The following is a 27,579-nucleotide window of genomic DNA, read 5'->3' on the forward strand; positions in this document are numbered from 1 at the left end:
TAAAGGGATAGTTCACCCTAAAAAGAAAATTCTTTGTTACTCACCCATGTCGTTCCATTCCTGTAAGACTTCCGTTCATCTTAGGAACAAAAATGATGATCTTTTTGATGAAATCTGAGAGCTTTCTGTCCCTCCATTGACAGCTACGCAACTACCACTGTGACGCTTCAAAAAGTTCATAAAGAGTTCGTAAAACTAATCCAGATGAATTGAGCGGTTTAGTCCAAATTTTCTGAAGAGACTCTATCGCTTTATATGATGAACAGATTGAATTTAGGATTTTATTCACATTTAAACATCGATCAACTCACACATCAGTTGTGGTAAACAGAAGCTCAAGCATGTTCGCTTGATGTGCGAGAACCAAAGAGGTTTGTTCTCGCTCATCAAGCAGGTTCAGTTGAGCTTCTGTTTATGTTCCCTGATCAATATAAATATGTGAATTAAAGCCTAAATTAAATCTGTTCATCATGTAAAGCAATCGATTCTCTTCAGAAAATGTGGACTAAACTGCTTAATTCATATGGATTAGTTTTACTCTTTATGAACTCTTTGAAGCGTCAACGTGTTAGTTGTGTTGCTGGAACAGATTTCATCAAAAAAGATCTACATTTGTGTATTGAAAGTCTTACATGTTCGGAACAACATGAGGGTTAGTAAATCATGACAGAATTTTCATTTTTGGGTGAACTATCCCTTTAAGAACTGTTCACTAAAAGCTTCTTTTGGTTCTCCCTTAGAACCTTTTTTTAAGAGTGCGTTTAGTTTTTTTATCGCACATTCGACAGTTCGACATTGTTTTTCTCATTGAATATCCTGTTTGAATCTCAAATAAATTCATTATATGATGTAAATAAAATAGGTTGTGAACACTATTTTAAAGTTTGACACCTTCAGATTTACACAGAACATGGATAGAACCCCAGAAAGACAGACACAAGGAGATATTTTTTTGTGGGTCAAGCTGTCAGATAACACACTCGGGTCCAATATCTGAATATAAACCATGGCACATTCACAGGTCTATGTTTAGAGCTTTTATGATGTGCAGATCATAACTGCGGATCCAGATTTAGAAACGACAGGGCCTCAACATTTATCTAGTAATGGAGTCAGTGTCAATATTACAGCTCTAACCATGTTTATTTAGTATTTGCACAGTCAACTGCAGCTGAATTGTTCGTAGCTGTGATTCAGTAGTTGTCGGGGGGGCACAGAGAGGCAAGGTTTCACATGGAGACACAAAGACTGGGTGCTCTGACTCACGCTTACACATTCGCCGGGGAAAACGGCTGAGTAATCAGACCTCACCGCATAGATTTTTTAATGATCTAGCAGGTTTAAGTGACTGTTTGGAAGAAACCGTTTTTCATATTTCAATCCAGTCAGCTTTTGAAACTGTTTTAGAAGTGCAGAGCACACCGAAAAATGACGTTTTAAGTGCTCTGAGCCAGCTTTTGTTCATGCCTGGAAGAGACGCCAAAACCATGCGCTGTGACATTAGAGTCGATGACTCCGGGATCTGGGTTTGTGGTCTAATTACTGCTTCCGCCTATTGCAAAGGTCGAAAGTTGAGGGTTCTGGGACTAGAGAAGGTGTAATGCTTACTGTTGAAGTCTAATGTTGTAAATTGTCTTAGGATTTATCTTGTTTTAATTGTGTTTTAATGCGCAAAAAGAAAATGATGCACTGCAAAAACAGAAACACATGTCTGTGGTGGACTTTTCAACAGGGTTGGGTGCAGATAAAAAAAAAAGCTGTGCATTATTGTAATTCTAGAAGAATGGATCACTAAAAAAAACTCCTTATAAAGGATGCATGATTCTTGCCATCGTCTGTCTTTGTTGTAAAGCAGAGCTTTTGAGAAGAGCAGTGAGCTCACCATATGAAAAATCCCCTCCTAACATTCCTCAGGCCCTGACTACAGCTCCCTCCTCTCTGTGGCTCGCTGTTCAGAAACCACACCAGAGCCAAACACTGACACTTGGTCGTTGCAGCACCTGATTCAGGATACTTAAAGGAATATCCAGGGTTAAACACAAGTTAGGCCCCATCAGCAACATTTGTTATATATCACAGAAAACAGGCACAGACAGTTTTTCTTTATTTTACTGTTAAAAAGTTTGGCGTCAATCCAAAAAAAAAAAAAAGAAGAAGAAATTAATACTTTTACTCAGCACATAATGTTGCATTTTTCTTTTTTAAAGGAATGCTGTTCTTTTGAAGTTTCTAAGAATCCTGAAAATATATAAACAGCACAACAGTTTTAAACACTGATAATACTAATACATGTTTCTTGAGCAGCAAATCAGCATATTCAAATGTTTTCTGAAGGATCATGTGACACTGAAGATTGAAGTAAAGATGCCGAAAATTCAGATTTGCCATGAAAGGAATAAATTTCGTTTTAAAATATATTAAAATGCACTAATGTTTCACCACTATTTTCATTGTATTTTTTATCATATAAATGTAGCCTTCTGCATTACTCGACAGGACACAGCTGATTGGTTCCTGCTTTATCAGTAGCCAATGAGCTTGCGTGCTCAACCTTCAAATACTTGGTCAGCATTTTCTGTGTGCTTTCAGAAACCATCCATCTTCCCCAGCTATAGTTTTGTCATATCCATTACCATGCCAAACACTCAGAGAGTTGTCATGACAGAAGTGCATTCATGTAGCCTATTTTTTTTAAATCTTTTTTTTATTTAAACAAACGGAGGTATGTACAGAGTTGCAAGTACTTTCTGTCATTCAGCCACAACTGACACTTGATGTGACATTTTCAGAAAAACGAAAGCTGGTTAACTATTTAAAATCATCAGCATGATCTGCAGAACAGTGGCTCATGGAAGAGTCATTCTGGCAGAAAGGCATGCACGCTTTGGCCTAATCCTGCCCAACCACGTTTGCCGGAAATGGGAGTCCGTGAAGGGGGTGGAGGCTCTTGTTTAAATATGTGAGTCAAGGGCAAGACATCCATCCCTTCTGGCTGAATTCTGCATTGTGGTAAAAAAAAAAAGAAAAAAAAAAAGGCAATGCTCAACACAAGCCACAATCAGATTCCCAATGTTTATTGATAGCATTCACTGAAAAAGCAACTGAATTTGTTTGTGCAGGAGCTAGAGCAAAAAATGGATGGCTCCATGGTCATTTTTTCCCCTCACCGCTCCACAGCGCTATCATATCTTCTCCTCACATTTGTCATACAATCCCGCTCGGACTCTCCAGGGGATCTAAATAGACGGGTGAGAATTTAATAACGTGATAAAGATACACAAGTGTCTGTCCAGCACCATGAGGTCACGGTGAAAGAATCTGATGGCAGCTCCAATGGGCCATCAGGAGAGAAGATGAAGTGGACTACTGGCTCTCCAGGAGATAGACAGATGGCACATGAGAGAGTTTATGTTTATTATGCCATGAGACAGTAGAAGTGGGACCACTGTAAACATCCAAATTCCTACCCATAATCCTTAGCCATTCATCCCACTCTTCTGTCTGTCATGTGCTATGGATAATTCAACGTTAAAAATGACAAATTAATATAATAGTTAAAATATAAATGAAGTAATTTCCTTATAATTGTATAAACAATGTAATCTATTATGTAATATTTATATAATAATAACAATTAGTATTAATAATATTCATGTTGTGTATTTATATTAATAATGTTCATAATAATGGGGTTTTCTAAGCTTCACTTATTTAATGGTCATGTGCTTTTCAAAAAACCAATAGCCTAAATATTAACCCTTGATGCATGAATTGAACCGCAAATAATTTCTTCATCATTGCCTTTCGTTTTCTGAAATTTGTTATTTTGAAATAATTATTCATCTGTACTTTGCAAAAGAACTTAATAGTAAATATTACTGAGGTGCTTTTTATTTTTGCCAGTCATTTATGAAAACAATAAAATAGGCCTATAAGAGAATAGTGATAAAGTAATATCAAAAGTCGTCACCTTTATTTATTTAGCGCATTATATAATACAGATTGTTTAAAAGCAACTTTACAGTGATAACAGGAAGATTATGCATTTCGGCTGTTGTTCAGTTGAAGTCAGTTCAGTGTTGATTCAGTTTCATTGGAAATATCATAAATTAATGATTAAATTAGCCTAGTTCTTTTCATCTAGCCTATAAAGCAGTTTTGCAAAAAATGATGTCACCGTCCTGCTCAGTTCAGTTCTCATTCAACAGCATCAGTATAGTCAGATCAATAATATTGCTGAATATTAAAGGGGTCATCGGATGCAAAATTCACTTTTATATGGTGTTTGCATATGTCTTTGCAGTGTGTGGACACAACCACCATACAATGAAAAAAATCCATTCACTGTTTTGAGGAGGTAAAAAGGGTGTTGTTTTAAACAGCCATTGAGGAATCTTAACCAAAGAATGTTACAGACTTTACATGAAGACCCTAAAGAATCATACGAACTTGTGGAAAATGGGCATCCGATGACCCCTTTAAGTGGACAACTGGTTCAAAAAAAGGTTACATTTTAGCACAATACTCATACACTTGCTATGGACACGAATGATTCCTAATATATTGTGGCCACCAACAACCACATAGGAACCTGGTGAAATCGAGTAGGCTATGTCATTGTGCTCAACACTTTCAGTGTTGAATCACAATGGCTCTGTCGACACCTCATCCATCACAGCTCGTATTTCACCGGTGGAGTGACAGTGTGTCAGAGTGACAGCTGCTCTTCTGCGGTGCCAGAGAGTCATTAATATGCTGCACACACACACCCTGCTTAACAGGTGTCAGGTGAGTGAGCGAAAACAAACATCTAAAGCTGCGGTCGCACTAGACTTTTCAACGAACACTGTAATGGTTGTCATTTGACGTCACACCTTTTAACACATCCAAAATGTAAAAATATGCAATCTACTTTACCGCAATCCTGTTACAATCAGAGGTGGACAAAGTACACAACTTCCTTACTTGAGTGAAAGTAGATACTACTGGTCAAATATTACTCCGTTACAAGTAAAAGTTGTAAAGACCGATTTTTACTTAAAGGGACACTCCACCCAAAAATAAAAATTCTGTCATCATGTGGGCTACTCACCATCAAGTTGTTGCAAACCTGTATGAGTTTCTTTCTTCTGCTGAACACAAAGGACGATATTTTGAAGAACGATTGGAACCAAACAGTTGTTTGGCACCATTGACTTTCATAGTAGAAAAAAAAAATACTATGGAAGTCAATGGTGCCAAAGTTCCAATCGTTCTTTAAAATATCTTCCTTTGTGTTCAGCAGAAGAAAGAAACTCATACAGGTTTGCAACATCTTGAGGGTGAGTAAATGATGACAGAATTTTCATTTTTGGGTGGAGTATCCCTTTAAGTAAAAGTGCAGAAGTGCTTGTTTTTAAAAGTACTTAAGTGTCAAATGTTTATAAAAGTAAATGTCAATGCATTGTTTTATTATTGTATGTAATACTTACAGTACCTTATGCCTCTGAATCTATGCCTGCCTGCCTTCATATCAATATCACATTTATTTCTAGAACACAGGTCCAGTAGTGGGATTGAATGTGAGATTGAATAAGTGCACTCAATAACGTCCACAATGGTTTCGGACACCCAAAGGGCTGTTCCCTCAAAAAGTGCCCTATTTAACGTTTTTTGGCTTTTAGTATGAATATGTTAGCCTTACTGTTATCTATAAGCTAGTGTGCTCCAAAACAATGACAAAATTCACATTTAGAAGACCAAACCCAACGTTGAAAAGGAAAATCAGGTTGACGTCAGTCCGACGTCGGGTTCTGACTGAATCTACACTAGCTTATAGTTTTTTAAATAATTAACTACATAAGAAAGTTTGGGGTGTGAGTGTGTGCAGTGTACATTGTAGAACAAAACGTCAAAGTATCGTCAAGTTATGTTTACCACAGGCTTTATTTTACTCATAAATAAAAATAAAAACCCATTTCAAAAACACCATAGGAAAATCTCAAAGGAGCCAGCGGCGAATTTGACTTCCGGGTTCTGATGTCATACCTGCACCATGGTAACACGATTTCACGTGATACAAATTTACAGGTCAGGGTTCACCGAACTTGAACTTTGAAACACAGCGAAACTTCTTTGCATGAGTCTCCCGCAATTGGCATGCAAGTGAATAGAAGTCAATGGTATGAAAAGTGTGCTGTGATTGTAGTGTGTAGTCACATTAAAAGGTGAGCAAAGTGAGCCTTTAGCCCAACACATTCTGGTGGCCTAATGAGTTTCCCAACTGTCAGTGTGCGCACTTCCATTGTACGATGGAAATGAGCCATTGTTAAAGCAGGAAACACCTTGCTCAACAAATAGGTTTTGAGAAAAGGCAAGTTTTTACCAGCAAACAATAAATGTTACTCAACTGAGTCATCTTACACAACCAATGGAGATGTCTTAAGGCAGAGCCACTACAAGCAATGTCTGAGTGCATGTCATCATAGCCTTCCTGAATTATGAACTGTAAGCCCGACGTACTGCCAGGGTGTGACCCAAACCCATATGTACAGTATTCCGACCAGATGTGGCTGAGTTAGATTGGAGAGCTCATAAAGCATGGGAATGATGTCATCCCTAAAAGAGGGCTGTCGGCCACCCAGCGTGTGATGAGCTACCCGTATCCCCTGCCAGGTCAGTCAGCTGACCACGCCATATCCAGTTACCGAAAGCTGAGTGAACTTATACAAGTATAAAACAATAAACGCTCATGTTATCCTTTAGTATCAGTAACAAACAGTGATAAAGTTCGGACTCAGCAAACACATCTTCTGATGCCCCTGTATGAATGATGTCACCCATAGGAGCTTTACAAACTAACAGCATGAGTCATGCATTAAAGCAGACCGGCAGTGTATGGAACAAGCTGGACTGAGTGGGCTTGCTAATGCATTTTGCGGAGGTGGTTTGCCACGGACGTTTAAAAACAGTGAGGGTCAAAGGTTAAAAAAACAACAAAAGATCTGAGACCGACTTTAAACATTCAAAAGGAAATGAGCTCTGTGGTTGTGGGTTCCTATGGAGTCTTTTAAGTCTGTCACAGATCAGTTTTTATAGATCAGGGGGAGAGATTTGAGAATAAAATGGAAGTCTTGTCGCTGAAGGTGTGGCCAGCACACAAGCATCACAACTTTCTATAGAGGAAGTGCTATTTCAAGATGATGCAAGCGAGTTATGCGGGTAATGCAAGGTGAAGAGTTGCATGCGATGGGTGTGTTTGTGAAAGTGTGTTTATTGTCAATGTGAAAGGGCCACAATGCAGGTCACATGTTCAGGATACAGGTGCATGTCACATGAAAGAAATCTTTGGAATTGAAAGCAGGAGGCAGACTAGACAAACCGTAGACATTACAGTATTCATATCGCTATTCCAGTTTTCAAAAATATCCTCAAAATGGGAAACCGGTCGTAACTGGCCTCATGAGGAAATTACTCATTGCAAAACACTGGAATCTTCCTCCTTGTGAACATAGTGAGCATACAAATCTCTCATGGAAATACAATACATTTGTTCTTGTATATAAAGAGTTTTTATTATTTGTCTGAGCATTTTTTTTTTTTTATACTCCATACATACAATGAGAGAGTGAGGAAACAATTTCTTTGTCTTATAGATCAGGATGTTGAAATTAAATAACAGAAAATGAACCGCTCAAACGAAATAATTCACATTTCATAATTTGCTCACCGTTCAATAACAGTGCATTTTACTGGCCCAAAAAAGTTGTTTTTTTCTCTCCTTAAAAAGTAAGCTTGAAATATGATTTTTTTTTTTTCATAAAGTTTGCTGTAAAATACATTCTAACACTGTCCTGGACATTAAAATACAAATAATTCCAAAATATTCTCATTAAATGCACGAAAAAATATCAAAATAGCATATACTATATATACTTATTTTAGTATATATACAATAATTATTTTGATTCAGTCTACCATTGTTCAGTACTCACATACTGAATAGACACGGATTACTATTGCTTTTTTTTTAATAAATAAAATTTTACATAGACATACAACACAACAAAGACTTTCAAATACATTGCCAGTGCATTAGGGCTGGACAAGGTTGGTCTACATCCAAATAAATATTAATAGATAGATATATATATACATAAATAAATAAATTAAAGCATAGCCAGCAACGATTAAATACACAGTGCACAAGACAAACAAAAATGCTTATTTGTAAGAATACTCATTTCAGGCAAAGCTTCTTCAGTACTAGAAAAAGCCTAGCCTCTACAACACAAACTACATTCCCAACCCCGAAGAGGTCCTTCTTATTCTGTATCGAACGGCTCAGGTTCTTCCCAACCGAGTCCGTCCGTCATAGTTCCAGTTGGTGGCAGGATTTGAGCTCTCCTGCGAACCTTTTAGCGAGTCATTTGAGAGTCAGGCAGTTCACGGAGGCGCCACGAGTCCTGCCAAACAAACACGGTAACTCTTCCCTCTTCTCCAGCACGCTGTGCCCGCTGCTCTCCACAACATTCAACTTTGCCACTTCATTTTGAGGTAGAATTTCCACACGGTCGCCCTGAAATAAAACAAGAACCCAGATGTCAAGCGACTGAGTCAAGTCAGGCTGGATGAGTTTATGCAGTTTATACAAATGGATGACTTCACTCACCGTCCTCTCCCGTCTCGTTTAGTGGTGTGGGGCGGCTCCCAGTTTAACCTTCTCCTCATTTTCCACATTGTATGCGCCTTGCTTGTGAAACCTAGATGATAAAAAGACTGACATTATGATAAACTGCACTGCACACATCCACTCGCTTATAGAAACTAAAGAGGGGGGTTAAAAACAAACCTGAGTGCCAGGAGAAGTCCAATGATGGTGAGACATAACGAAGAGAGAACCACAGCCACCACAGCGAGGGCCGTAGTGCGGTCGTACGCCTCACCACTCGTCTTTACTTCCAGGTAGAAAAGGTGACAGCGCTCTCCTGAGTAGCCAGAGTCACATCTGGGGGAAAAAAATAACCATTGATTCTCATTCACGGCTATAAAATAGGACTATTTGAATATAATAGACATAAAAATCACAGAAATGACAGGCGATGTGGCTTAAGGGAAGTGCTTACATGCATGAGGGCCCCTTCAAGTCCCTCAGGTACTGGCAGGTTCCGTGGATACAAAAGTCCTTGTACTTTATTAGACAAGGGTTCCTTTTCTTGCCTTTTCCCTTTCCTTTTCCCTTCTTCCTTCCGAGCCTCTTCCTCTTTAAATCTTCAGTTATCTCTGCCTTCAAAACTGCACTCGGGTCTTTGGGTTTGCTTGAAAACGCAACTGTTTTGGTGGGAGAGAAGAGAAAATATACAGTTAACTTATATTGAAACGAATTCTACGGCACACCAAGTAAGCCACGCATGCAAAAAAGAAACAATAATTACCCAACGGCAGCCCATAATCCCCCGAAAACTCCTCATCCTCTTCATCGTCGTCATAGTAATACTCCTCGCTTTCCTCCTCGTATTCCACTTGCTTGTCGTCCGAAGTAGTTCTCTTCTCATTCAATGCTTCCAAAAGATCAATCACAGCTGTCTGTGGAGGCCTCTGGCTCTCGAACCGCTCTATAGACGCACAGTTCACCGACGTGACAGCCACTGAATGGGAAAACATAGTAAATAGCCATTAAAACTTGATTAGTTAGGCTGATTGATTGTTAACGGTTAGGCAGTGGATTGTTGACCACAGTGTAAATAATATACTCACTGGGGGTCTCAAAATTGTATTTTTGTCTTATTTTTCTTCATTAATGCAAAGAGCACACCAATATTTTCCATTTTAACTACAATTTAACAGTTTATTTCAAGGTGTCGAGGCTAACATACAAATAAGCATGTTTTAAAACTAATAATAGTTTGTGTGCATTACCTAATACCCATAGAGGGTGCTGAGGGGCTTCATTTACAAAAATCTTGCATGCACAGACACTGAGCTAACGAATGAACGCATGAGACAAAAATAAATATATCCCAGAATATTCTTAAAACAGAATGACATTGTTGACCCATTAATAGATTCACTGGCAAATCTTAGGTTTTAAAGGGTTAAACAAAGTCTGTGTTAAGCATTAAACAAGCCATTTTATGAAAATTCCACATAAATACAAAGCATTTTATTAAAAACATTACATTTTACATTTATATATAAAACTAGCTCAGGATTGGAATTCGAGACCCTTCAGCAATAAGTGACCGTCGGTCAGATATAACGTTAGCCTACTCACCGATGGTAAAGACAAAAAGACGTAAAACAGTTAAAAACTTCATATTTTCCCTTCTGGTCATGACGACGATAGAATCAGTTGTTAAAAATAAAATCCTTCCCGCTCTCTTAATTCCTTTGAAGTCACAGGAGATTGTTACTTTTTGTCTTCGAGTGTTACTTTGTTACTGTGAGCGTCTCTCGTGCGTCAAGGTTAAAAATCAGCCGCGTCTCACTCTGACAGCCGTTTAAATATGATCATGACGGTGGCCACGCCCACTAGAGCTGGAACAGATTGTGTGTCAAGCTTGCCGTTTTTATTTATTTATTTATTTATGTTGAAAAAAATGTTGAAGAATCTCTTCCTTTTTTTCCTGGTTAACTTAGGCTACTTCATAATATATCATATACAGTATTTTAAACAACTGATGTATTCTGGTGTTAGTAAGGTTCTACATTTTAGTTCATGCATATTTCACAAATAAATTGCCATTGTTACTGGAGCAGTCAATACAGGCCTACTTTGAACGTCTATCACAATTTATTTGACTTATTGACATTTATGCACAAGACAAATTTAAAAGCTAGAAAAATTAAATTTGACTCAGATAAAAAATGATATGCATGATATGTCTAACTGTTTAAACAAACATTGCCTAATGATCTGATGATGATATGAATGTTAGTTAATGGTTAAACGTAGGCTAGTCTCTACAAATCCCCGTAGTGAAGCAACCAGGTTCAGCTGTATTTGAAATTTCCTTTTCTGGCAATCTGGTGTGATTAAATGAATGAGAACATTCATGACCAAACATTAAATTGCTTTACATGTTAAGATCTGACATATATCTTTAATTCTCCTTAATCCTTAACACCCGGGCTTAACCACGACTGCATTCTTTCATTGTCACACCTAGTGACTTTTGTTAATCCATCACAATTTTTGGAAATCAAGAGAAACTTTTACAAATAAAATGTAAACACTTGGGTTAGGACGGCTGTTCTGAAATCCTAAAAACTACTTCGCATCAGAGACATCTTTCCCTGTTTTTATATATAGGAGGACCACAACAACACATTGAACAAACTGCATCATGCATATGATCAGTGTTTCACCCATAGACTGTAAAAAAAAGGTTTCACCATTCAAATAAGCAAAGCAGGGTTGGCTACTGCCATCTAGTGACATTTTTTAACTGTTACATAGAGAGTCAAACCAGCATAAATATCAAATTTGCTGTTTCTATTTTTAAGTGTATCGCATGTTAAACTTAAAAAGGTTAACAATCTATCTACCTGGCGATCTGTCTGTCTGTTTTTCAATCTATCTTTAATAACTTTTGCATTTTTAATTTTTAATTATATTTTATATTCAATTAATATAAGATTTCAAATAATTTAATAATCATTTTAATTTGTTGAAATGGATGGCTAAAGATTTGTTTTGAAAGGAAAAATCTGCTCGCTCGCTAATGGATTTGTCTCCCCTAAGCGATCAAACTCGATTGCTTTGGTCTCGAGTCACATGTTTTGACAAGTAAACATGGCGGACGAGGAGGACCCAAACACGAAAGTTGAATCCGAGGACGTTCCTGCAAAAGAAGGAGACCCAGAGGCTACGGAACCGGTGCAAAATGATGTCGCAAATGATACCGACGAGGTCCAGATGGACAAACCGGCAGACAGCTCTTGGTCTGCGCCGATTTTTACGTTTGCTCGTAAAGCGTCGGAGACACTCAGCATCGGAGTGAATCATTACAGTGCGGGGTTAAAGGGATCTGACACATCACAGCACACCTCTGACACCTCTGATCCCATAAAGACAGCAGGTAGGACACCTGTTCCTCAGTCTGACATTTAAATATAGGGATAAGAACGTTCACTGACTGCACTTACTTTACCAAGATAAGTAGTCAATAACAGAACTAACACAAAAGTAAAAAGGTATTACCATGGTACAAGGGTATTCCCATGATATTGTACTAAAACATACATGCACGTACCATGGTAATATCACAATGTAAATTGGTAGTTGACAAATAACTTCAACATAAAAATATTACGTTCAGATTTGTATGAATGGATAAGGGAATGTGTATTTTATGAAGTTTTAAACCTTTTTGCTGCCTATTTAAATAACCCTGAAGCGTGAAACGAGTAGCTATTTAAAACTAATATTGCATGACGTGTCATAAATCAGGGGTTTTCAGTCTTAAATGCCACAGACTCCCAAATATAATCATCCTTGTGTGAGGAGGGACCCTCATCCTAAAGTTTTAAAAGACAGCTACTGCATCTGTTATCTGTCATGCACAAATACCCAATCCTACTCTGAAAATTGTATTTATAAATGTTTATATATATATATATATATATATATATATATAAAATTATATAAATGGAAAATATTGTGTGGAAAACATTTAGTTTGTTACATTATTAATTTTTTTTTAAACTCTTCTATACTTTTTATACTATAGTACTGTGCTGTTGGTGTATTATTTATTTAAATCTACCGTATTTTATTCAATTCAATAAAGTTTTTTTATTTTTATTAAAAAGTCTGGAGCCCTGGGGCAGCTCGGTTCCAGAGTTATGACCGGTCAAAGCTGTATAGGAAGTGGCCGTATCTCGGTCCAGGGATGTCCCCGGGCTTTGGACTCTGGGGTTAGGAAGGGCCCCTCGGTGCTGGAAGCTCGGGCCTGGGTGCATTCGAAGGGTTACCTCGAGACCTTTCATCGACCCGAGTTATTTAATTAAGTAATTAATTAATTTTATTTTACGCTTTTTCTCTTCTAAACTTTTCCATAGACCCTCTAGCTCTCCCCTGTGACCCCCAGACCCCAGTTTAAAAACCCCTGTCGTACTTGACATGAGAAAATAATGCATTTGCTTGATGATAAATATGAAACTGCATGAATAATAATTATACAGTGTACTAAAGTAAAAGTAATTAAAAATATAGCATACCAGTCTACTGCTGAAATGTCATATTAGCCTCCCAAATACAAAGGTATAAGAATATATTAAAAAATTTCAATACTATGTGATACGACAAAGAACCATGATATTACCATTTGATAGCATATAAACACCAGTACAGTTTTGTAACAGAGACCTAGACACCACAAAACCATTCAAAAGAATGTCCAAGTTATTGCATCAAACAGTTTCATCTATTCATGAGCTGAATCCTTGCAACTCATCTGGTCATTATTCAGCATGATTATAACAAGCGACTTATACATTTAAGCTGAGACATTTTAATACAGCCAGTGTTATATGTTGCCCTACATCTGTAGCTTTTTTTATATATTATGGCAACATATGACATAATTATTTTTTTAGACCATTACAGCGTACAGGAATTGAATAATGCACCTGCTTCCTGACTGGATATTTTTTCTCTAGCAGGAACTTCCACTTCCCCTCGAGTTCCGTTTAAGGCTTTTTTTGTTGTTCTAAGATACTGCAATATTTGAGTCATTGTTTTGCGTTTGCACTTAATTACACTGACTCACCAGTTAAACTAACCGACAGTGTGCTGAGTGAGTAGTTTTGCAGATGCCACAGGAAGTGTTTGCTGTGTTCGTGTGTTAATGCATCCGTGTTGTCTCGGATCTGTCCAGCTGTGAAGGATCCCATGGTGGTGGAGCGGTCAAATCTCCTCAGCATGATGAAGCTCAGCATTAAGGTTCTGATCCAGTCCTCCCTCAGTCTCGGACGCACGCTGGACTCTGAGTATCCACCTCTGCAGCAGTTTTTCGTGGTTCTGGAGCACTGCCTTAAACATGGTTTAAAAGGTGAGATGGGTCATAAAGCTATTCTATCATAAAGGTATTCTATCTTCATGCATTCAAAACATAGTTGGTGTAGATGCAGTAGATTGAGTCTATCGACCCCCCCCCCAAAAAAAGTCTATCTATATATATATATATATATATATATATATATATATACAGGTCCTTCTCAAAAAATTAGCATATTGTGATACAGTTCATTATTTTCCATAATGTAATGATAAAAATTAAACTTTCATATATTTTATATTCATTGCACACCAACTGAAATATTTCAGGTCTTTTATTTTTTTAATACTGATGATTTTGGCATACAGCTCATGAAAACCCAAAATTCCTGTCTCAAAAAATTAGCATATCATGAAAAGGGTCTCTAAACGAGCTATTAACCTAATCATCTGAATCAACTAATTAACTCTAAACACCTGCAAAAGATTTCTGTGACTTTTAAAAACTCCCAGCCTGTTTCATTACTCAAAACCGCAATCACGGGTAAGACTGCCGACCTGACTGCTGTCCAGAAGGCCATCATTGACACCCTCAAGCAAGAGGGTAAGACAGAAAGAAATTTCTGAACAAATGGCTGTTCCCAGACTGCTGTATCAAGGCACCTCAGTGGGAAGTCTGTGGGAAGGAAAAAGTGTGGCAAAAAACGCTGCACAACGAGAAGAGGTGACCGGACCCTGAGGAAGATTGTGGAGAAGGACCGATTCCAGACCTTGGGGGACCTGCGGAAGCAGTGGACTGAGTCTGGAGTAGAAACATCCAGAGCCACTGTGCACAGGCGTGTGCAGGAAATGGGCTACAGGTGCCGCATTCCCCAGGTCAAGCCACTTTTGAACCAGAAACAGCGGCAGAAGCGCCTGACCTGGGCTACAGAGAAGCAGCACTGGACTGTTGCTCAGTTTTGCATGTCATTCGGAAATCAAGGTGCCAGAGTCTGGAGGAAGACTGGGGAGAAGGAAATGCCAAAATGCCTGAAGTCCAGTGTCAAGTACCCACGGTCAGTGATGGTCTGGGGTGCCATGTCAGCTGCTGGTGTTGGTGCACTGTGTTTTATCAAGGGCAGGGTCAATGCAGCTAGCTATCAGGAGATTTTGGAGCACTTCATGCTTCCATCTGCTGAAAAGCTTTATGGAGATGAAGATTTCATTTTTCAGTACGACCTGGCACCTGCTCACAGTGCCAAAACCACTGGTAAATGGTTTACTGACCATGGTATTACTGTGCTCAATTGGCCTGCCAGCTCTCCTGACCTGAACCCCATAGAGAATCTGTGGGATATTGTGAAGAGAAAGTTGAGAGACGCAAGACCCAACACTCTGGATGAGCTTAAGGCCGCTATCGAAGCATCCTGGGCCTCCATAACACCTCAGCAGTGCCACAGGCTGATTGCCTCCATGCCACGCCGCATTGAAGCAGTCATTTCTGCAAAAGGATTCCCGACCAAGTATCGAGTGCATAACTGAACATAATTATTTGAAGGTTGACTTTTTTTTTTGTATTAAAAACACTTCTTTTATTGGTCAGATGAAATATGCTATTTTTTTAGACAGGAATTTTGGGTTTTCATGAGCTGTATGCCAAAATCATCCGTATTGAAACAATAAAAGACCAATAAGACAATAAGACAAATATTTTGAAATATTTTTGCTATTTAAAATAACTGTTTTCTATTTGAATATATAGTAAAATGGAAATTATTCCTGTGATGTCAAAGCTGATTTTCAGCATCATTACCTCTTACCTCTTCAGTCACATGAACCTTCAGAAATCATTCTAATATGCTGATTTATTGCTCAAGAGACATTTATTATTATTATCAATGTTGAAAACAGTTGTGTACAATTTTTTTTCAGACTTTTTGATGAATAGAAAGAATGATGAATAGAACTGCATTTATCTGTAATAGAAAGCTTAGGTAATATTATAAATGTCTTTACTGTCACTTTTCATCAATTTAATGCATCCTTGCTGAATAAAAGTATTAATTTCTTAAATTGTTTTTATATAATATTATATATATATTATCTATTATAATTTATTTAATTTCTCCCAAAAAAGACCCCAAAGATCCCTTACTGACCCCAAACCTTTGAATGGTTGTGTGTAATGTTATATATAAATGTATGTAAGTTAATATTTGTTTTATTTCTTTGTAATATTTGTTTAAAGTTATCAAAATGTTTTATTTTTTGGGTTTTAATTTTATTTACCAATAACCCTGCTTCAAAGTTCAATAATATGGAAATGTGCTTAATTGTCTTTGATTTCAAGGTGTAAGACCTAAATATGTTGTTGGAATGTTTTGTGAAATTAACCAGTTTTTATGGCCTAAATCCTGCATGTTTCTATCTTTCCTCATGGGCAGTGAGGAAATCTTTCATTGGTCAGAATAAGTCAATCTGGGCTCCTCTGGAGTTGATAGAGAAACTGAGCCCTGAGTCAGCTGATATTGCCACCAGTGTGCGTGATATGCCTGGAATCAAGTAGGTGCCCATCACTCACAGGCGCTTTTCTTGGATGCAATATCATGTTTGAATCAGGGAATAGGAGAGCATGCATTTGCTCTTTACATTCATTAGGTTTTGTGTTGTTTCAGGACAGGGCTTGGTCGAGCTCGAGCGTGGCTGCATCTGGCTCTTATGCAGAAAAAGATTGCAGACTACATGAAGGTGCTTATTAATAGAAGAGACCTTCTTGGGTAAGAGCAGTTAAGTCATTGAAAAAAGAATAATCTTCCATATCTAGACTCTTGTACAGATTTGATTTGATATCATACAAAAGGTTGTAGTGCTATTAAATCCTGTGTTTCCCAAAGTAAATTCCTGATCTGTTTCTTTCTCAGGGAATTTTATGAGCCTGGGGCTCTTATAATGGAGGAAGAGGGGACTGTGATCGTAGGGATGCTGGTGGGTCTGAATGTGATCGATGCAAATTTGTGTGTGAAAGGAGAGGATCTGGATTCTCAGGTGAAACATATAGCCATTAAAAACCAGGCTGCCAGATGCGCTCATTTACACTAAACACTGCGTTCTTTTTGCTGCAGGTGTGCGTCATTGACTTCTCAATGTATCTAAAGGATTCGCAAGCAACTGAGACCACACAAGAGTGAGTGTGTGATCATTTAGCAAATAATTGTGAAAATAAAGATTTTGTCATCGCTTACTCACCCTCAAGTTGTTCCAAACCTGTATGAGTTTCTTTCTTCTTTTGAACACTTTTACAGAATGTTGGTAACCTGAAAGTTGACGGATAGCAATTGACTTCCATAGTAGAAAAAAGAACCCTATGGAAGTCAATGGCTACCTTCATTAAAATATCTTCTTTTGTGTTTAAAAATGACTTGAAGGTGAGTAAATGATGAGAAAATCTTCATTTTTGGGTGAACTTTCCCTTTAATGTCAGTAATGTTGACTCTTTCGGATTCTTTAACTGCTAACAGTGATTCAAAAATGACAGCCATTCTTGACCAGAAGCACTACATAGAAGAACTGAACCGGCATCTGAGCTGCACGGTGACGGATCTTCAGGTCAAGATGGACTCACTGGAGAAGACCAACAGCAAACTCATTGAGGAGGTGAAAACACTGTACACAAAGAACCTGTTGCATTGATTTTCATGGACTTTACGGGGCTGTTTACACCTGATCACCTCATGCGTTTTCTCTGATTGGTTACCTATCTGATCTTGAAAAGACCAGCCGCCTCATGTATAAAACCTTCCGTAGATTTCATCCTAAAAGGGTGCATGCGCACAAAAGCTAGATTTTGCATACGCACAAAAGTTTTCTGATTTATAAAACCATCGTACGCCAGAACCTGCACAAAATTCAATTTATAAAACTCAGTCAGCAGAAGATTGTGCGTACGCATCTCCACCCCGAAATAACTATATATGGAGCTTGCCATGCCCACTTTTACTATGCATAACGTCATCTGTGGTGAATAAAATGCAGAGAAATAAATAAAATGCAGCGTAAATTTGCATAAAGCACGGGAATTGAAGATTGAATTGCGGAAACACATTTATGTGGCCAACAAGTGTAAATGGAAACGTTTTAACAAATCATATAGCTATCTAATAAGTATATAAACATGATTTGACCAGGTGTAAACAGGCCTATGATGTGCTTTTGCATATTTGGATTTGTTCATGCACTCTGTTAAATGCAGAATTAACATGAAAAACATTTTTATTTATTCTGTCTTGTGTACAGCTTACAGCAGCCACTGACAGAATCAACGCTCTGTGTGAAGAGCAGGAACAACTTAAACAAGAAAATTCCAATATTCTTCAAAATAGTCAGAGGAAAGAGGAGGTGAGAGTTACAAGATAAATGTCTGTGTGAAATCATTTGTAAAAAACACTCGAAATAAAATGTTAGAAGCATAATTTTACTTCCTGAACTGCTAATGCTGCTAGCCTAACAATGGCCAAAAATGGGTTTTGTCAAGTCACCTTTATTTATATAGCACTTTAAACAATACAGATTTTCAAAGCAGCTTCACAGTGATAAACAGGAAAATTATGATAAATGACTCAAACTTCATCAAATATGAGACCAATTCTAATTCTGCTGTAAATCAGCTCTATACAGACAATCGAGTCATTATTCAGCTGAAGTCAGTTCAGTGTTGATGCAGTTCAGTTCAATAACTGTAAAGTTCATTATCAAATGAGTTCAGTTCAGCTATAATCAGCTCTAGGTCCATCATCCAGCTCAATTCAGTTCAAGTTTTGTTCCCATCTGAGTGTCAGTGCAGTCAAATCAATAATATTATTTAATGTTAAATGCCATTAAAGCCCCAACTAAGCAAGCCAATCGCAAGGAACCCCAAATCCAAAATGGAGAAAATAAAAGTAATTCCAAAAAAAGTTAGACCGACCATCTGGCCAGTTTTATTTACCAAGTGAAGACAAATTTGCCTCCCATTTGGAATGTTTTAGGTGACTATGCAAGACAGCCAGGTGGAGCTGGAAACATATCGGCAGACACGTCAGGGTTTGGATGAAATGTACAATGTTGTGTGGAAGCAGTACAAGGAGGAGAAACGAATCCGGCAGGTAAGAATGTACAGTTATTTTTGATTTGGAGTCAATATTGTATTGCATAGTACACTGCCCGGCCAAAATTTTTTGGCCGGGATTTAAATTGGCAAAGTCTTAAAGCTAGCTAGCCTAGCCTAGCTTAGCACAAATAATGGAGGTAACAGGCTCCATCTTGTGATTTGTATAGTCACAGTGGGTCTCATTCATGAAACATTCGTAAATATACGAGTAAATATGCGAGTGATTTGCGCGTAAAGAGACCTTCCTGAAAACTCTTCTCCTGATTCACAAATACTTCATAAACGTCAGATGTGATAGTGAAATGTGTGTGTGTGTTAATGAATTCCAATCAGTCGTAAATGGGATGCGCGTGCACGTTCATCCTCAATTACCATAAATCCCGCCCATTAAATCCGACTGACAACTATTATATGGGCATCATATTATGACATGAATGCGAATGAAAAAAAAATTCTCAGATGCAGAAATTGAAGTTTTATTATCAGAAGTTAATTCAAAACGCCACATTTTATTTTCAAGCGTACATAGTGGCGTATCGGGTCCTAAAAAAAAAGGAAGCTTGGCAGCATATTACAGACGCAGTTAATGGAGTTTCATCTGTTAATCGAACATTCCCAGAAGTGAGAAGAAAATGGTTCGACATTAAGCTTGAGAGCAAAAAAAGTTCACTTCGGAAAACTAGTATTCAAACTGGAGAAGGACCACCATCGCAGATGCTATTACTGGCTCTCATAATAAGAAAAAACGTATGTAATTACTATATATAATATTTTTTCAAAATGCTGTGCAAATATGTACCCGATTAAGGTGAATTAAAATGCAGCCTTATTAATGAGCAAAACGTTCGGGTGTTAAGCGCACTATTTACGCGTGGCTGGGAGCAGGTGTAGATTTCTTGTGTACCAACTAACATTTGGAAAATACGAACATTTTAATGAATCTGAAAATTTACGCCAGAACCACTTTACACACGATTTACACAAAAATTCGTTCTGCTCGTGTTTCATGAATGAGACCCATTGTGTGCAAATAACATGTTAAATGTTGTAAATGTAACATTAAAATGTTGGCATTATTTTGTCACTTATTGGGAGCAGTAGGTTAGATGGAGCCGTTTACCTTCAGTATTTGTGCTAAGCTAGGCTAGCTAGCTTTAAGACTTTGCTTATTTAAGACTTTGTTACGGCACGCACGGAGATGAGAAGGGTATATGTATGGACTTATCTAACTCTGGGGGATACGGTGAATAAGTCCTAAAAAGTTGGCGTGTTCCTTTAAAGCTGCTGTCCGTAACTTTTTTGGGTTAAAAATTATCCAAAATAATAATGATTAAAAAAAACAAAACCAGCCAGTGTTCAAAAATATCTGCTTGCTTTTGCCCGATTCAAAACGGTTAGCTTGTAATAATGATTTTAATTCCAGTGGTACTGGTGGATTTCCGCGGGAAATTCGAGCATGTCTTTGCGTAATTACGTCACATCTGTACACATAAAGAAGGCGTCCCGGCTAGTCAGCTATATTGCGTGAGGATGTTGGAGGTGGACATTTTTAGCCTTTTCTCACAGCATTAAATAATTAAACTTATGGCGGATCCAGAAAGGTTCAAACGACAATCACCAGTGACAACTGGACATTCACCACTTGTAAAACCCCAAATAATTCGGACTTCGGAGTGGGTAACGTTAGAGAAAAAAGAGACTGCAACTGGCCCACGCGAAAACAAGGATAAACATCGGTTCAAAACGGACGCAGAGACGGCTTTTTTTCTTTTAGGACAGGTAAGACATTTCAATAGTTCAATCGTGTAACAGTAGCACACTTGTTCGCTTAATTCACACAGTTACGGAGTTTCCTGTCTTTATTCGTTTAGCTATTATGGTAAATATTTTGTGCTAGCTATGAGAGGGAGCAATTCACCTCTACTCCAAGCAAACCAAACCGGCCTCCTCCGAAATTATATATAGTTTTAAATATGCATCGGATTACAGATACGTGTTTTTTTTTCTTTTCTTTTTTTCTCAAAGAAAACCAGTAAAGAAACATTAATTTATTGGTATGACAATTAGAAATTAGACTGCACAGAAATAGAAACTGAACTACAGGGTAATCATAATACACATTAAATGTAGTCACAATGCTGATGTTGATAATTTGAGAACAAAGTATAATTTGAAAGGTTTGACGCGATCGTTATATTTAATCAGCACGATTTACTGCAAGGCTTTCCCCCCTTAGTTGATGTGGATGTTACTTACTTGTTCAGATGACATTTTCCGATGAAAATTCGTATGTTGTCATGGTCATACTGTAGGCCTATACTTCCAAAAGTAGAATGTGTGATTCTGAATGCCAGTTTCCACATCGGCGCGGTGACTGACAGACTCGCAGTCTCAAAACATTGTGTTCATCCGCGCTGTTTCATGCCGATGTGCAACTCACGCAAAGTTAATAATTCCGCGAATAACTGCAATTACAGATTTCAAACAGAGATGGCGACAAAGAGGAAAAATGCCGGACTGCAGCTTTAAAGGGATACTCCACCAGTTTTTCTTATTAAACTATGTTATTCCCTTAACTAAGACGAGTTGATACATACCTCTCTCGTCTCAGTGCGTGCACTATATCGCTCTGTATTGCCGCAAAACTATGTTAGCACTTAGCTTAGCCCATGCATTAAATATGGGCCAAGCAGAGAAGCGACCAAACACTTCCACGTTTTCCCTATGTAAACACAGTTACTCGAGTAGTGTAACTTGACCTGGGCTGGTGACACAAAATAAACCGTTGCGCTTTTCTAAGCGTTTAAAATTGATGACTATATTGTATGGCGGAATACCATAACAATTGCTTTTGAGCACTTCGACTTGGCGCAATAATATCTTCACTCGTGAAAAGTCCTCTTACCGGTTCCCGCTTCCTCTCCCCCTCCCTCTGACATTTCCGTCAATACAACCAACGTGACATGCGCCGGTAGTAGTAGTTCGAGCGGAGTTGACGAAGTAACAGGTTGTTGGAAGCTAGTTTGTGTACAATAATGGTTAAAGCGTGCATCGTAAAGGGTTGTGAAAATAAGGAGAATGTACATAGTGCTGTCATTTTTCACCGAATTCCAACACACCACATACAGCGGAGAGCTTGGTTAGCTGCTTTGAACAAGAATCCCAAAACACCATTGATGACTCTGAAGAAGTGGCGTGTTTGCTCCGAACATTTCACAAAGAAGGACTATACCTGCACAGGAACACGCCTAAAGGATGAGGCTACACCAACAATATTCAGATCACTTACAGAAAGCCCGTGGTCTTTCGCCAGCTCCGGTCTGTTCTGGATCATATCTTTCTTGCCTCTCACGGTCCACAAGAGCTAATTCCTCCTCCGTGTACTCGGGTTCAAACAGATATGGCTCTGGGTCTTCTAAAAGAAGTCATAATCATCTACAAAGTCCGCCATTGCAAATGATCTGCAGTTTGCTAATAGCACAGGTAGTAAAAGTCACGTTGGTAGTATTGACGGAAATGTCAGCAGCTGGATGCTATTGGAGGGAGGGGGAGAGGAAGCGGGAGCCGGTAATCTTTTCACGAGTGAAGATATTATTGCGCCAAGTCGAAGTGCTCAAAAGCACTTGTTATGGTATTCCGCCATACAATATAGTCATCAATTTTAAACGCTTAGAAAAGCGCCACGGTTTATTTTGTGTCACCAGCCCAGGTCAAGTTACACTACTCGAGTAACTGTGTTTACATAGGGAAAACGTGGAAGTGTTTGGTCGCTTCTCTGCTTGGCCCATATTTAATGCATGGGCTAAGCTAAGTGCTAACATAGTTTTGCGGCAATACAGAGCGATATAGTGCACGCACTGAGACGAGAGAGGTATGTATCAACTCGTCTTAGTTAAGGGAATAACATAGTTTAATAAGAAAAACTGGTGGAGTATCCCTTTAAGACAAATCATGTACAAAGTCATAAGTCAAAGCCATTAGTAAGTATTTTCTCCTTAAAACTGCCGTGAAAAAAAGAGTCTCAAAAACGCGGTTTGAAACCAGTGTTTCTGACGTCACAAACTACCTTGTAACCAATCACTTCAACGTGCCGGCGGGCTTTAGAATATCATTAACTGCTGTGAAGCAGGGGCGGTAGAAGGCAGCTGTCTTACTCTGAGATGGCAAATGGGAACATGGTTTGTGTAACATTAGCAACACATTATTAGCTGTTTGATAATGTAGTCAAGCCAAAGGCTAATCATATTAGTTACCATGTGTTGTAGAGAGCGATACATGAAAAGCATTACTATTCTGATACATCGACTTGTAGACGAGCCTGCATAATTCACTCTTCCACTTCTTCTTCTGAAACAGTTTCTGGTTCAAACGTATATGGCTGAATTAAACCAGTATTTCCACTTGCCATTGTGTAGCGTTTACTACAGTAAAGTTGACCGAGTGGATCTCTGAGCTCATGTGATTGAGTGGAGGCGGGGACTAATTTATCATAGCTCCGCGTATACTAAATTAAACCAGGGTGTAGAGTTACATTCAAGCTATTTTAAGGCATGAATAAATATTTTTCACAGGAAAATAAACATTTTAAATGTGTCATTTTAGTGATCAAAGATGACCCTTAAGGGACAAAATGATTGACTACAGGGGGACTTTAAGCGTCTATGATTGGATCACTATTGCAGTGATTATTATGTTTCTAGCATGTTGTATGTTTGGCAACAGCTCTTCTAACCCTAAATGGTGGAGTGTGTGGCCGGGCAGTGTTTATAACATATAGAGCCAATCGCATGCACTGTTTGTCCAATCAGGAGTTACAAAAGGAGCTGGAGCTGCAGATCGGCATGAAACAGGAAATAGAAGTTGCCATGAAACTTCTGGAAAAGGACACGCATGAGAAACAAGACTCGCTGGCCGCACTACGACAACAACTGGACCAAGTCAAGAATCTCAACATACAGATGTTCAACAAAGCACAGGTGTTACATTGTTTTTGTCTGTACAGCATGATGTTAACTGGAGTAGGATTACTTGTAACCAATTGAAGCGTATATCTTTTCGTCTGACCCATAAGGAGTCTGACCGAGTGGCCCAGAAAAAGGTGGAGGATATGCTACAACTGGAAAAGAAGATGGTTCAGATGGAGGCTGTCATGACAGAAATGGAGCAGAGGTGCACACTTAAGGAATCATTCACCCAAAAGTCACTTACTCACCCTTATCTTGTTCCAAACCTGGGTAACTCTCTTTTTCTTTTCTTGCTTTGGGGGAACAAGTCATACAGGTTTGAAACAACATAATGACAGAAGTTTCATTTTGGGTAAACTTTGGAGATATGTGTGATATGCAGTGTATGGACTTTTCGAAACCTCTTAAACACAAGCATTTGCTCCTCAGACTTCAAAATTCAGAAAATGTGCGCAAGAATTCAGATGAAAGCCAGAATGAGCTGAAATCGGAGATGAAAGGGAAAGTGAACGCTCTGCAGAAGCGTCTCGCCGACCTCGACACGCTCAGGTAGTGTGAACTGGGCTTCTGTATATGGCCTTGATGAATTTTGACAATGTTCAATGTGCAAACTTGTCCCATTTCAGCAGCTGCCTTGTATTCAAGGTAAATAAATACATTTGATAGGGTACAACAGGGCTAAAGGCGCACCGGGGTAGAAGGCTCATTTGACTAGATGGCACAAAAAAGCACTTTTCCTAACAACCACTTTTGAAATTTAAACAGGAAATTTAAATGCCTGACTGATCCTTGATGCAAAGTTGATCTAATATCTGATGTTTTTTTGTTAAGATTGTTATATTTTCAGTTTTGTTCAAGGTAATTAAAGCAGCAGTTTTTCAATAACGGAAGAATATGTAAAAGTATGGTATTTGGGGGGAAAATTATACAAACTTTGCTAGTGATTGTTTTGAACAAGTAATGTTTTGGACTTGTAATACGAATTCAAAACATATTATTTTAGCTAAAGTATTTGTGTCAATAGTTTGTGCCTTTTGCCCCATGCTAGTGAGCCTTTACCCTGTGTGTGGGATAAAGGCCCACCATGCCACCGCATACATTAATCAAGATTTTTAAACAAATAAACCACTTTTATGAATTATTTTACACACAAAATATGTTGCTCCATGAATGTTCAATAAAAGCATACATATATTTTTTTCTGCAATCATACACAAGGGGTAGTGAAATGCATGTTTTTCTTAAAGTTTGCCTTTAGCCTTGTACTCTCTCTATACATTTTTTTTAAAGATTTCTAGAATCTTTATTATTTTGATTCTTATGTTGATTTTATAATTCTTCCGAAAAAAAATTTGAAGGCTGAAATGGTTTGTTAGCTTTATTATTCTATAAACCTTTTTATTTTTGTCAAAACCTGTATTATTTTTTTCAGTCATTTTCATGGTTTTTGATGTTTCTTTACACCACCCATATGGTAACAAATTATTTGTGCAGGCCTTAATAAACTCTAAAGCCTTAAATTCAATTTTAAAAACCCTGCAGATACCCTGTCTTTTGACTCCATGTTGTTGCTGTTCTCTCTTTTGTACAGGGCAGGCCTGGAGTCAGAGCTCAGCGTGGAGAAAGAACAGCGTCAGAACCTGCAGAGGGAACTACAGAGGGAACAGGACAACAGCACAGAGCTGCGCACACAGCTTCAGCAGCTGCAGGGCCTGCAGACGGTCAGATACACTGCTGCTTTAACCAGGGCAGACAATAAATCACTTGACATTCTACAAAATCAAAGCTAGATTGAGTATCTTTTTATTTTGTCATGAATAAATGACTGCTTTGAACCAGCATACTGCACCTTTGTTTCCGCAGGAGCTTCTTGACCTCCGGCAGGAGAAGAAGCAGCTCCAGCAGCTGTGTGAGGAGCAGGAGCAGGCTCTACAGGAGATGGGACTTCATCTCAGCCAGTGAGACCTCTCTATCTTCATTTCTCTGTCACCCCTCCTGTCTGATATAACATACTAGTCTTACTCTAAAATCCCACTTTCAGATCCAAACTCAAGATGGAGGACTTCAAAGAGGTCAATAAAGCCTTGAAGGTAAAAGAGCTTCATGCAAGTTCACCTTTGTTTGTGTTCATTTGTACAGCCAAGCAAAGGTTAGTAGTGTTTGCTTTATTAAACTTTGCTGTTTAACTCGTCCTACGCTGCTACATCGTCATTATAATGGTGCTTGAGAGATGTTATAACTTTACTAAGTGATCAGACTTCAAATTCCAGATGGACAAGACAATAAAACATTGAGGACTCAATTTCAAAACATTATTGCAGTATATTTGACATAAAAAAAATAATGAAGATGAATTATTATCAAATTCCTGTTAGAATCCAGTTTATCAGGTTTGTTTCTATGTACTGTATATAACGTTCAAAGGTTTGTGGTTGGTAAGATAATTTAAATGCTTTTGAGAGAAGTCTCTTATGCTCACCAAGGCTGCATTTATTTGATAAAAAAGCAGAAATATTGAGAAATATTATTGCACTTTAATATATATAAAGCTTCAGTGTCACATGATCCTTCAGAAATCATTCGAACATGCTGATTTGGTGCTCAAGAAACATTTCTTATTATTATCAATGTTGAAAACAGTTGTGCTGCTTAATGTTTTTGTGGAAACTGAAAATTTGATAATTAGAAAGTTCAAAAGAACAGCATTTATTTGAAATTGAAATATTTTGTTACATTTTAAATGTCTTTACTGTCACCTTTGATCAATTTAATGCATCCTTTCTGAATAAAACGTCATTTCTTTCAAAGGTAACTTCCAGTATCATGATAATGGCGATTGATGTTGTAATTTCTGCTCTCTAGGGTCAGGCCTGGCTCAAAGACGACGAAGCTACGCAGTGCAAACAGTGCCAAAAAGAATTCTCAATCGCTCGGAGAAAAGTGAGTGAAGTTCTTCTCTGTCAATCACTATGTCTCAGTCCTTTGGCGAATAACTCCATTCTTGTGTTTCTGTTTAAAGCACCATTGCAGGAACTGTGGAGACATCTACTGCAGCAACTGCTCCAGTAATGAGCTGGCTTTGCCCTCGTACCCCAGACCCGTCCGTGTATGTGACGTCTGCCATTCCCTTCTGCTCCAGAGGAGCCCCAGCGCCTCCTGACACTGCTGATCGTGTGTGTGAAACTACAGGCCAACTCTAATAATCAACTCTTTGTATTTTTAACACTTATGCATTAATTTCTTGTGGCACCAATGGCTTCCGTTTGACTAAACCTTTTGATTGTTGCAAAATCATATGCAATGTTTCTTTGACAGGAAGACACTAGGATAATTGACTGTATTTATACTGATAGTCTCCATTATAGGGAGCGAACTAACACTTAGAAGCCTTTCAGATGTTCACCAAAAGTGAAGGTAGAAGAATTATATTTTGATACTCTTCGTGCTTTTTAGTCTTTAGTTGTCTCTTATCAAAATAGGACTGAATGACATTTGTAATGGTTTTGTAAATT

General features: G+C 38.2%; 2 protein-coding genes across 2 annotated transcripts; one reads left to right on the forward strand and one right to left on the reverse strand.

The window, feature by feature from the left end:
* Positions 1-7,958: 7,958 nt before the first annotated feature.
* On the reverse strand, positions 7,959-10,434 carry hbegfa (heparin-binding EGF-like growth factor a). Its single transcript, XM_056250236.1, has 6 exons — positions 10,253-10,434; positions 9,414-9,626; positions 9,105-9,309; positions 8,831-8,986; positions 8,651-8,741; positions 7,959-8,557 (listed from the first exon to the last, which is right to left on the reverse strand). Exons 1-5 carry the CDS (start codon positions 10,311-10,313, stop codon positions 8,669-8,671), a joined length of 708 nt encoding a protein of 235 aa, XP_056106211.1. The 5' UTR covers positions 10,314-10,434; the 3' UTR covers positions 7,959-8,557; positions 8,651-8,668.
* A 1,256-nt stretch (positions 10,435-11,690) lies between these two features.
* rufy1 (RUN and FYVE domain containing 1) lies at positions 11,691-27,240 on the forward strand. The gene is made up of 17 exons (XM_056250207.1): positions 11,691-12,059; positions 13,860-14,033; positions 16,402-16,519; positions 16,633-16,734; positions 16,879-17,002; positions 17,080-17,141; positions 17,476-17,611; positions 18,251-18,352; positions 18,982-19,098; positions 23,912-24,079; positions 24,175-24,272; positions 24,497-24,616; positions 25,659-25,788; positions 25,931-26,025; positions 26,109-26,157; positions 26,930-27,007; positions 27,087-27,240. Exons 1-17 carry the CDS (start codon positions 11,774-11,776, stop codon positions 27,225-27,227), a joined length of 2,100 nt encoding a protein of 699 aa, XP_056106182.1. The 5' UTR covers positions 11,691-11,773; the 3' UTR covers positions 27,228-27,240.
* Positions 27,241-27,579: the final 339 nt, after the last annotated feature.

This window comes from Rhinichthys klamathensis, unplaced genomic scaffold (genome assembly GCF_029890125.1).
Source record: "Rhinichthys klamathensis goyatoka isolate OS25496 unplaced genomic scaffold, OSU_Roscu_1.1 h1tg000068l_1, whole genome shotgun sequence".
Taxonomy (NCBI): Eukaryota; Metazoa; Chordata; class Actinopteri; order Cypriniformes; family Leuciscidae; genus Rhinichthys; species Rhinichthys klamathensis.

Excerpts from the sequence above, each read along its gene's own strand:
- hbegfa (XM_056250236.1), bottom strand. The coding sequence starts at position 10,313 with ATGACCAGAAGGGAAAATATGAAGTTTTTAACTGTTTTACGTCTTTTT. Across the intron at positions 9,310-9,413 it reads GGATTATGGGCTGCCGTTGG|TTGCGTTTTCAAGCAAACCC; the intron begins GTAATTATTGTT and ends CCACCAAAACAG. Across the intron at positions 8,742-8,830 it reads GGACTTCTCCTGGCACTCAG|GTTTCACAAGCAAGGCGCAT; the intron begins GTTTGTTTTTAA and ends TTTATCATCTAG.
- rufy1 (XM_056250207.1), top strand. The coding sequence starts at position 11,774 with ATGGCGGACGAGGAGGACCCAAACACGAAAGTTGAATCCGAGGACGTT. Across the intron at positions 24,080-24,174 it reads AGATGTTCAACAAAGCACAG|GAGTCTGACCGAGTGGCCCA; the intron begins GTGTTACATTGT and ends CTGACCCATAAG. Across the intron at positions 27,008-27,086 it reads TCTCAATCGCTCGGAGAAAA|CACCATTGCAGGAACTGTGG; the intron begins GTGAGTGAAGTT and ends TTCTGTTTAAAG.